The following is an 11,070-nucleotide window of genomic DNA, read 5'->3' as shown; positions in this document are numbered from 1 at the left end:
TGTGGGGCAATGGGGGTTAAGTGACTTGCCCAGGGTCACACAGCTAGTCTGTCAAGTGTCTGAGGCCGGATTTGAACTCAGGTCCTCCTGAATCCAGGGCCAGTGCTTTATCCACTGCACCACCTAGCTGCCCCTATATATAATTTTTTAAAAATTAAAATGTTTGTTACATTTTAAATTCTGAACTGTGTGGTAAAAAAGTTTTTAACAGTCGGTTAGTGAATTCGGAAAGACGCCAGTTTTTAAAGGACCACCCTTTCGGAGAGGAGACCGACGGCCGTGCATGGGCTATGCACACCAGTCTGGCTGATAAGCACTCCACTTCTGGGGTGGGAGCTTAAAAGGCAAGGAGAGAACGGAAGTGAGATATCTCTTTTCAGCTCTCCTTGTTCACTGGCTGCGCTGCACAGACAGAGGCTGGCTAGCTGTAGCAGCGCATGCTTGACTCAGCTCTCCCCCCTCAAAGGTGGCCTTGGGCTTTTGGTGAGTTCTATGCGGAATATAGATTAAGCTTAGATTTAAGACTATTTGTTTTGTATTTCTACTTTCCTATCCCTCTAATCAACATCACCTTGTAATTTCCAAACAATAAAAGCTCTAACTAGAGACGAGAGGCTTCTTCCATTTACTAGTCTGGGAGATAAATAAGGAAAACAGTTAAAAGGGGAGGTTAATGCTCTAGTATCCAATTTTAAATCTTACAACTGTCCCTCTCCTTCCCTCACCACCCCACACCAGAGAAGGCCATCATTTCACACAGATTTATAAATATAGGTAAAACCAGCCTATATAGGGGGAAGCTAGGTAGCTCAGTGAATAAAGCACCGGCCCTAGATTCAGGAGGACCTGAGTTCAAATTCGGTCTCAGACACTTGACACTTACTAGCTGTGTGACCCTGGGCAAGTCACTTAACCCTCATTGCCCAGCCAAAAACAAAAAATGAAAACAAAAAAACCAGCCTAGAGATACTTCTATTTATTGGTTCTTTCTCTGGAGGTGAATAGCATCTTCCTTCCTGTTTGTAGTTGATTTGAGTAGTTATAATATTCAGAATAACTTAGTCATTCACAGTTATTCTTGGAACAATGTTGTTGTTTCTATATACAATGTTCTCTTGGTTCTGCTCATTTCACTCTTTATTATTTAAACAAGTCTTTCCACGTTTTTCTTTTCTTTTTTTAGTGAGGCAATTGGGGTTAAGTGACTTGCCCAGGGTCAAACAGCTAGTGAATGTTAAGTGTCTGAGGCCGGATTTGAACTCAGGTACTCCTGACTGCAGGGCCAGTGCTCTATCCACTGCGGCATCTAGCTGCCCCAAAGTCTTTTCCACGTTTTTCTAAAATCAACCTGCTCTACATTGTGTGATGATCAACTCTGATAGTACTTAGCTCTTCTCAAGCAATACAATGATCTGAGGACAATTCCAAAGTACTTATGATGGAAAATGCTCTCCACATCCAGAAAAAAGAACTGTGGAATCTGAATGTAGATTGAACCATACTGTTTCTACTTTTTTTTCTTTTTTGAGGTTTTTCCCTTTTGTTCTGATTCTTTCACAACATGATTAATGCAGAAATATGATTAATGTTATTGTATATTTATAACCATATATCAGATTGCCTTCTGTCTTATGGAGGGGAGAGGGGAGGGAAGGGAGGGAGAAAAATTTGGAACTCAAAAATCTTATAAAAACAAATGTTGCAGGGCAGCTAGGTGGTACAGTGGATAAAGCACTGGTCCTGGACTCAGGAGGACCTGAGTTCAAATCTGGCCTCAGACACTAGACCCTTATTAGCTGTGTGACTCTGGGCAAGTCACTTAACCCTCATTGCCTGTGAAAAAAAAAAAAAAGAAAAACCCAACAAATGTTGAAAACTATTTTTACGTGTAACTAGAAAATAATAAAATACTTTTATAATTAAAAATAAAATCAACCTGTTTATCATTTTTCATATGTTTTTGTTCCAATTACATGTAAAAATCATTGTCAACATTCATTTTTGTAAGATTTTCAGTTCCAAATTTTCCTTCCATCTCTCTTGTTCCCCCCCTCTCCAATACAGCAAGCAATCTGACATAAATCATAAATGTACCATGATATTAAATATATTTCCACATTAGTTATGCTGGGAAAGAAGAATCAGAACAAAAGGGAATAACCACAAGAAAGAAAAAAACAAAAAAGGTTAAAATAATATGATTTGATCGGCATTCAGACTCCATAGTTCTTTTCCTGGATGTGGAGAACATTTTCCAGTGAGTCTTTTGTAATTGGTTTGGATCATCGTATATTGCCGAGAAGAGCTAAGTCTACCATAAGTGATCATTGTGCAATGTTGCTGTTATTGTGTACAACGTTTGCCTGGTTCTGCTCATTTCACTATGCATCAATTCATATAAGTCTTTCCAGGCCTTTCTGAACTGAGCAGGTTTGTCATTTCTTATAGCACATAATGTTCCATCACCATCATATACCACAACTTGTTAGCCATTTTTTGATTTCTAGTTCTTAGCCACTACAAAAAGAGTTGCTATAAATATTTTTGTACAAGTAGGTCTTTTTCTCTTTTGGGGGGATGCCTTTGCGATACAAACCTAGCAGTGGTATTGCTGGATTAAAGGGTTATGCACAGTTTTACAACCCTTTGTGCATAGTTCCAAATTGCTCTCCAGAATGGTTGGATCCCCGCCTTAATTCGGGCTTTCCTTCTAATCTTGGCTACATTGATTTTCTTTGTACGAGCACCCCCCCCCTTTTTTTAAATTTAAGATCATCCGAACCGTCCATTTTACATCTCACAATGCGCTCGCTCTCTCTCTCTCTCTCTCTCTCTCTCTCTCTCTCTCTCTCTCTCTCTCTCTCTCTCTCTCTCTCTCTCGTTTATTCATATGCATGTCATTTTCGTGGGATGCTCACAACCAAGCTGGGAGGTGGGCGGTGGCACCTGGGCTGGGCTTTGGAGCTAGCGGGGATCTCAGAGGAGGAGGTGAGGAGAACACACCCACCGATCTGGGAAGCTACTTGTGCAAAAGCAGGCGCTAGAAGGTTCTGTAATGAGCAACAGCTAGCGCCGGGAAGAGGGGGGAGAAAAGCATCAAGGAGCAGGGGAGGGACAGGGGCTAGGGCTGCGCTCCAGGAAAATGTCGTTTGGCGGCTCAGTGGAGGCTGGACGCGGAGAGCCTCGAGCAGAGGGCCCAAGGGAGGAGGCCATTGGGCTAAGCCTAATGCTAACTGCGAGATGATCTGGGGTTGTATCAGGGTGGCGACTGTTTTCTCCGCGCGTTCCTGGTAGCCCGGGAGTTGCCTGGGGTAACGGATCTTAGTCTGCAGAATTCAGGCAGCCGTGGGCCGGACCGTTGTCAGGGGCGACCACTTCCCAGCTGGGGTCCGCCTTCGGACCCCGCCCCCTGGGTCTCGTCACGTGTTACCATTGGCTTTTACGTTGCCAGGAGCAACCGCGTCTACACAGACGTTAGAGGAGTTGGGTGGCCCCCACCGCGCGCTCCCATAGGCCCATTGGTTGAAGGGGGCGTGTCCGGAGAGGAGAAGTCTCCTTGAGGAGGCTAACACAAGCTTGAGGGTCCCAGGGTGAAGGGGTGGGGTGGGGAATTGGGGTCTTCGGAGTGCGGGGAGCCCTGAGGCGAGGATTGGGGAGGAAGAAGGGGGAGAGGCGTCCAGCATCCCAGGAGGGGCCGGCCGCGCGTAGAAGAGGCAGGGTTCCAGGGTCCTCACCCGGTTGACGAGAATTCTAGCGCAGTTCATCGGTTTGCGGTCCCTTCTCAGCCCCGAGGAGAGGAGAGGGGCGGGACCGGTGGCGGGGACTGAGGGGACTCCTCAGGTGGGCAGGAGGCGGAGGACTCAGACTCCGAGGGGGCGCTTGGAGATCCTTGATTAGCTCGGCACTCCTTCCCAGAGGGGCGATGACGACCGTGGCTGGCTCGGGCGAGGGCCTTCGGCTCCGTGGCCTGGTGGGGGCCTGTCGCCCTGCGCTGGACCTGCAGGCCGAATGTGAGCCCCCGGACCCTCGACTCAATCCCAAAAAGGCCTCTGGGCTAGGTTTGCTGGGGGGGCCTGGAAGAGGTGGCAGTCTGTGGAGAGGGACGAGGCGTGTGGTCCCAAAACCCTTCCCTATCCCTATCCCAGGCTCTCCCGGGGGGGTCTTCCCGATGCCCTCCAACCCCGGGGACCCCCCGGAACTCGACATCCTTCTGCTTTGGATCGGTGGACGCATGACGGCAATATCTGCGGACCCTGGCCCGAGGCTCCTCGCTGGCCCCTTCGAAAGCTTCAACGTGAGCAGGGCTCCCCGAGGGGCCTGGGTCGGGGAGAGACGACTGGGGGCGGGACAGCGCGGAAGACTTACGTGGGGGTGCCAGTTGGGGTTGATGAAGGATGCCCCCGCCCTGCGAGGAGAAAGGGGGACCTGAGGGGCCTGAGCAATGGGGGGGGGCTTGGGGACTACCCTCAAGCGCTGCTGGTCCCCTGATCCTGGCCTTCCCCATCGTTTCTCGGGACGTCACCCACCAGTTGCTTCGTACTGGAAAACATCCTGGAGGCGATGGCCGCCCAGATTCTGATCCTCAACCTGGCCTTCGAGGCCGCCGAAGAAAAGGGCCTTCAAGGTGAGCCCGTGGAGCTGCAGTTCAGGGCCCCAAGCCAGCCCGGGGCCCAGGCGGCCTGATGTTCCCTCAGGGATGCAGCTGTCCACGGTCCCAGCACTTGACTCCTTTTCAGGACGCAGGCGTCCAGCTCCCAAACCAGCCCCTCTCAGGGATCCAGGGATCCAGGCATCCTTGTCCCTAATACCCTCGCAGTCGGGGACTCGGGTCCCTGCTCCCGGCCTCTGTCCTCTCGGGGACCCAGGCGTCCCAGCTCCCAAACCAGCCCCTCTCAGGGATCCAGGGATCCTTGTCCCTGATACCCTCGCAGTCGGGGACTCGGGTCCCTGCTCCGGCCTCGGTCCTCTCGGGGACCCCAGGGCGTCCAGCTCCCAAACCAGCCCCTCTCAGGGATCCAGGATCCTTGTCCCTGATACCCTCCGCAGTCGGAGAGAGTCGGGCCAGGCGTCCCTGCTCCCGGCCTCTGTCCTCTCGGGGACCCAGGCGTCCCAGCTCCCAAACCAGCCCCTCTCAGGGATCCAGGGATCCTTGTCCCTGATACCCTCGCAGTCGGGGACTCGGGTCCCTGCTCCCGGCCTCTGTCCTCTCGGGGACCCAGGCGTCCCTGCTCCTAGCCACCCTCCTGCACCTCCTCGCAGAAAAGAGCGAGACATTCTTGGAGCTATGGGGGAATGGGCTGGTGCGGACCCAGGTGGCCGAGTACGTTCGAGCACAGTCCCAGCGCATGCGCCGCCTCTTGCCTGAGCCGGATGACCTGGCGACTCACTTTCCTCACCTCAACCTGCAAACGCTCAAGGTTCGAGGTCCAGGAGAGTGGGGGTGGGGAGGAGGGCAGTGATGTGCCAATGGCCCTGGTGTAAGTGCGCAGCTGCAGCTCTAGGCTGAGGTGGGGGGGGGGGGGGAACACACTTCTCTCTGTCTCTTCTTTCTCAGCCAAATCTGCAATATACCTCCAAATTATTTTTCACCTCTATCTTCTCTCCACTTAGAAGCCAGTACCCTCCTGCAGGCCTCATCACCTCTCACTCTGACCAGGGCAATGGCCTTTTGACCGGGCTCCCTCGCTCAAATCTCTGTCCTTTACAATTCATCTTCCATGTGATTCCAAAGTGATGGTCCTGAGGCACACGTGTGACTATGTCACTCAGTGCTCCACAAAATCAGCGGATTATTATTATCTCTAAGTATCAAATAGAAACTCCAATTTGACATTTACAACTTTCTATTTCAGCTTTAGTTTTTGGCATTTCCCTGGCTATGGTCCAATTAGGCTGGTCTTCTTGCTTTTCCTCAAATATAACACTAGATTTTCTATTTGTACTTGTTTCAAGGAATGGCTGGCTGGCTGAATGGATGGGGGATGGGTGGAGAGAAAGCATTAAGTGCATTCTATGGTCAGGCATAGGGTTGGGCACTGGGGATCCAAGGGCCACATGAGCCAATTGTTTTGGCCTAGGGTGGAATGGATGGAATGGATGGATGGATGGATGGGTGGAATGGATGGGTGGGTGGGTGAATGGCTGAATGGCTGGATGGGTGGATGGGTGGATGGATGGGTGGGTGGATGGATAGAAAACCTCTTATGGGTCAGGCTCAGGGTTCGGCACTGACTGGAGATCCAAAGGGCGAAAGTCCAGCATTAATTCCTGACCTGGAAGAGCATTCTAGCTCTACTTGACCTTTATCCCATTTTTTGCTCTTCTGGGTCCCTGCCTCCTGGCCTATCCTAGAGCCAGAATCCTGTCCCCCTCTAGTACAGCTCCCCTCTCTTCTCTCAGTTCCGGGAGCGGGACTCCCTGGAGGCCGTGTTCACCTTCTGGGCAGCCTCCGAGGCCGAGTCCTCCTTCCCCCTGAGCCGCTTGTGGGACTCTCGACTCCGAGGCTACCTGGGCTCCCGCTACGACGCCCGGCATGGGGTCAGCGACTGGGATTTGCACATGAAGCTGCATGACCGAGGGGTGAGCGGGCCTGGGAGGCTTGCGGGGGGACGAGAACTACCATTCCCAGCAGGCAGCGGGAGAATGTCGTTGGACGATCGCCTACACTTCTCCCGGAGATTCCTGGGAAATGTAGTTTTAGGCGCGTCTGCATTGGCACATCTGGCGCTTTAGGGCAGAAGATTGGGAGGTTGGTCGCGGGGGGGGGGGGGGGTGGATCCCGGGGCGGGAGAGGACACCTGGGTCCTTGAGCCCCTGCTCCCTTCCTCTTCCTCTCAGGCCCGGGTCATCAACACCCGAGAGTTTCGTCGTTGGCGGGAAACCAGTGTGGCCTTCGAGATTAGGGATGCCTCAGCCTATCAACTCCCAAACCGGACCCTGGCGTCTGGGCGCCTGATGAGCCATGTGCGTGCTCTAGGTCCGCTTCCCATCTCTCAGCCCTGGGGGCCGTAGACTTCCTCTCCCATCTTCTCATCCCAAGGGGTCACAGTCGCTTGTTCCCTCCCGCTTTCGGTGACCCACCATTTCAGGGGACCATGGGAGTCTAACTCTAACCCTGTCCACCATCTCAATAGATCCGAAAGTTCTGGTCCCCGTCCACTATCCCAGGGGTTCGCGGGCCTTCTGGTCTCCCTGCCCCCCAGTTCTTTGATTTCAGGGAAGCCCTTTGTCCTCGGGGTCCCAACAGTCCACGTTCCAAGTTACTGACATCTGAGGTTACACGTGACCCTCTCTCAATCTCCTTGAGGACCCAGAAGTCCAAAGGTTGAGTAATATCTTTCCCCCGACCTCAGCGAGGGGAGCGAGTGGCTGTGCGAGGCTACTGGGGGGACGTGGCTACCGGGCCGTTCGTGGCTTTCGGCATCGAGTCTGACGACCCGAGTCTTCTGCAGACCCGCAACGGAACCCCTGTCAAGGTGCCCGCCCGGACCCCTCCACCAGGACTTCCCCTTCCTCTCGCTCTCTCCCTCCTCAGACTAGAATGAAGGTCCCGGCTCTCCGTCTCTCTCTTCGTCTCTGATTCTCTTGTCTATCTGTCTCTCCCATTCTTGGGTAATCTGTCTCTCCCACTCTTGGCGTCTCTGGCTTCCCTCCTTCGCTTTGTCTCTGAGTCTCTGGGATGCGCTCTCTTGGGCTTAGGCTCTGTGGTCTCAATATCTCTCCATCTCCCGCCCGGAAGACTTCAGGCCCCATCCCCATTTATATCTCTCTTCTCTCGGAGCCTGCCCTTCTCCAGGGTCCAAAACATCCAACCGCGACACACCTTGGCTCCGCCTATTTCTCTAGGCTCCGCCTACATTGGCTGCCCGTCCCTCCCACAGTGCGCTGGTGAGATCTCCTTGCACAACGTGACCTCAACGTTTCGAAACCAGTGGTCGCCGGGGAGGAGATTGTCTGGGGTAGAACCTGAAGCCGAGGCGGAGGACAGGGGCCCAGGGTCTGGTGAGGAAGAATTGGAGGCCCCGAAACATTCCTTCTTCCTGATATCAACAGCTCCTTTTAATCTATTCCCTAGAGGTAGATGATTCCCTTCTCCCTTCCGCTCCCCACCTCCACACACACTTAGGGCTCTTACTGACCATCTGTATTCCCGGACCGGAAACTGAGGACTCGAGGAGGGATAGGACTCGTCCAAAGACACATGGAGGGTCAGGGGCAACGCCTGGGCCAGGGAGAGGGAAGATCAAGGTCCTGTCCAGGACTTTTCCCAAGTCCTCCGCACACAGGGTTGGAGTTTGAGGAAGGGACACGGACCTCTCTAGGAGGATGGAAAGGGGCGTTGTGCTTGTGTGTGTTCGTAGTATGTGCACATGTATAACAGGACAGGCATGTCAAGCCTGCTTATGAGAGGGCTCCAAGGACTGGGAGGTGCGTTGTCCTCGATGCCATACTCCTCCTCCTCCCCCCTCCTCCTCCCCCTTCCCCCCTCCTGCTCTTCCTCCTCTTCCCCCTCCTCCTCCTCTCCCCTCCTCCTCCTCTCCTTCCGCCTTCTCCTCTTCCCCCTTCTCCTCCTCCTCTTCCCCCCTCCTCCTCTTCCTCCTCTTCCCCCTCCTCCTCCTCCTCCTCCCCTCCTCCTCTTCCCCCTCCTCCTCCTCCTCCCCTCCTCCTCCTCCCCTCCTCCCTCCTTCTCCTCCCCCTCCTCCTTCTCCCCTCCTATCACCTTCTCCTCTTCTTCCTCTTCCTCTTCTTTCTCCTTCTCCCCCTTCTTCCTGGCACCTAGTATCTGTCTTTCTCTCCCGGTCTCCTTCGGCTTCAGAATCCTTGGACTCCAGACCTTTCCGGGTCCACTTCCTGTCCCTGGGGGCCGCCCCGACCCTGCACCAACGAAGTCACTTCTGCAGCCGCTTCCATCTCCTCTACGTGTCCTGCGGGTAACTGAGGGCTGGTTCCCCAGCGGCCCTTGTCTCTGACGCCTCAGGGATCCAGTAGTCAGTCCTAAACCTCTAAGCCCTTTCTCCCTCCGACCCCAGCGTCCGGAGACGCCTCTTTCTCTTCTTTCAGGGACTCAGGCGCCCTGAATCGTCAGCCCCGTTACCCTCTCCCAGACACCCAGGGGGTCTTGGTCCCTTAAATCTCACCCCAGTGAACCGAGTATTGATTTCCAGCGTTCTACGCCCTGGGACTCAGGCTTCCTGACTCCTCCAGCCCTCCTCTCTAAGAGACTCAGGAATTCTGAGCCCCTCACGTCTCTGTTTAGGGACTCAGGTGTCTTGATTACCCATCCCCCTCCTCTCTCAGGCACTCTAATGTCCTGTTTCCCAACCCCTTCTCCCTCAGGAGTACAGATCCCCAGCCCTCTTCTCCCACGGGGACCCAGGAGTACTGTTCCGTAGCCCGATCCTCCCGCTGGGACCCAGGAGCCCCGATCCCTTAAACCTCTCCCTCAGTGACTGATCTCCAGCCCCTCATGCCTTAGGGACCCGGGAGCACAGATCCCCATGCCCTCTCCCTCTTGGGAAACCTTGCAGGACTATTCTTCAGGCCTCTTCTCCCGGGGATTGGGCACCCAGGAGTCCTGATTCCTCCCTCTGCATCTTTCTGCAGGATGGTCCACCAGCTGAGCCCGGAGCTCGGCGCCTGCGTGGCTCCTGGGGGCCGCCTGATTGTGGAATTGGCCAGGTGAGCGCTGTCCGCCCGCCCAGGGTGCTGAGGGAGCGGGGGCGCAGCCTGAGGACCCTGACTGCTGGGTTCCCTGACTCTCCCATGCATCCTCAGGTACCTTGTGGACCTGCGGCCTAACCAGCTAGAGAGTTTCTCTGATCGAGTCCGGGAGCTGGCTGAGGCTGCCGGCTTCGTGCCAGAGTCCCACGAGAGTCCCCCCGAAACCTTCGCCCGCTTTTCTCGAAAGCCCCGGGATGGCCCGCTCCCCAAGGATGCTCAGGGTTTAGGTCAGGAGGCCGAAGCTCCGCCCCTTGATAACCTGACTCCTCCCTCAAAGATTCTGAGCCCGCCTCCTGAGACCTCTGAAATTCTTAGACCATCCACTAGCCCAGATGTCGCTGGAATGGCTCCTTCCTCCGAGGTTCTGAGCCCACCTTCTGAGCCCTCTGAACCCACCCCCTCTGAAATTCTGAGCCCATGCTCAAATGCCGATGCTCCCAGTGTGCTGAGCCCGCCCCCGGAGGCCTCTGAGCCCGCCCCCTATGACGTTCTTAGACCAGCCACCCGCCCAGATGTCTCCGGAATGCTGAGCCCGCCCCCTGACGCTGTGACCCCACCCTCAGAGGGTCTGAACCTGCCAACGGATGCTGAGCAGGGCCCTTCTGGAATTCTGACCCCGCCCTCTGAAGACTCCATCCCCGCCCTCTCTGGCATTCCCAGACCTGCCGCAGGTCCCGATGATCTTGGAATGCCCTCTGGGGAGCCGGGTCAGCCCTCTTCCCCAAGACTCTGACCCCAGCCTCGGCATTTCCAAACCCTTCCCTCGACGATTCTGCGTTTGGCTCCAGATCCTGAGGCTCATGGGATCCTGATTCGGCCGCCGAATTCTAGCTGGGGCTCCTTGGTCCCCGAGTCCTCCCTCAGTGTCTCCCCTTCCCCGCCCCGCCACCTGTCCACGACTATCTTGACCCCAGGATTCCGATCCCGCCCCCCCTCCCCCCGAATTCTGACTTCTCAGAGTCCCCTGTCCCTCCCAGGGGGTCAGGACTTGTTAGAATAAAAACTGTCGGACCCTATCATCAGTCTGCCATCTGGGAGGGGGTGCGGCATATCGCCACCGCCTTAAGGACAGAGTTCGGGTCCCTGGGTCCCTGAGTCTGGAGCTCAGGATGTCTGGCTTCCAGAGGGAGCAGGGAGTGCGTCTCACGATGTCTAGGTCCCCGAGAGAGGAATGGGCCGGGGAAGCAACACCCCTAGGCTTCAGAGACAAAGGGTTGGGCCAGCTCCAGGCGCCTTGGGCCTGAAGAGAGGAGGACCCCCAAGGGACAAGGGGCGGGGCACTGGGAAACCTAGGTCCCGAAGAGGACGGTTCTAGGGAATGAGAATCCCTGGGTTCCAGAGACAAGATGG

At 54.9% G+C, this 11,070-nt stretch overlaps 1 protein-coding gene across 3 annotated transcripts; it reads left to right on the top strand.

Annotated features, from left to right (window-relative positions):
* Positions 1–5,087: 5,087 nt before the first annotated feature.
* DNAAF3 (dynein axonemal assembly factor 3) lies at positions 5,088–10,884 on the top strand. 3 transcript variants are annotated; one of them, XM_043991160.1, is made up of 8 exons: positions 5,088–5,417; positions 6,400–6,579; positions 6,838–6,963; positions 7,353–7,475; positions 7,881–8,001; positions 8,816–8,930; positions 9,604–9,678; positions 9,775–10,884. In XM_043991160.1, the coding sequence occupies exons 1-8, from the start codon at positions 5,346–5,348 to the stop codon at positions 10,451–10,453; spliced, it is 1,491 nt and encodes a 496-aa protein (XP_043847095.1). In that variant the 5' UTR covers positions 5,088–5,345; the 3' UTR covers positions 10,454–10,884. The 3 variants fall into 3 exon arrangements, with proteins under 3 accessions (XP_043847095.1, XP_043847094.1, XP_043847096.1); XM_043991159.1 differs by having other exon boundaries at positions 7,881–8,076; XM_043991161.1 differs by having other exon boundaries at positions 5,298–5,417; positions 5,611–6,579; positions 7,881–8,076.
* The last annotated feature ends 186 nt before the right edge of the window (positions 10,885–11,070 follow it).

Source organism: Dromiciops gliroides, chromosome 3 (assembly GCF_019393635.1).
Source record: "Dromiciops gliroides isolate mDroGli1 chromosome 3, mDroGli1.pri, whole genome shotgun sequence".
NCBI classification, from domain to species: Eukaryota; Metazoa; Chordata; class Mammalia; order Microbiotheria; family Microbiotheriidae; genus Dromiciops; species Dromiciops gliroides.
The sequence above is the reverse complement of the archived record's forward strand: the minus strand, read 5'-3'. Positions and strand labels throughout refer to the sequence as shown.

Coding starts and splice junctions, on each gene's coding strand:
- DNAAF3 (XM_043991159.1), top strand. CDS start 5,346: ATGCGCCGCCTCTTGCCTGAGCCGGATGACCTGGCGACTCACTTTCCT. Junction 5,418..6,399: donor TCAACCTGCAAACGCTCAAG/GTTCGAGGTCCA, acceptor CTCTTCTCTCAG/TTCCGGGAGCGGGACTCCCT. Junction 6,964..7,352: donor CTGGGCGCCTGATGAGCCAT/GTGCGTGCTCTA, acceptor CCCCGACCTCAG/CGAGGGGAGCGAGTGGCTGT.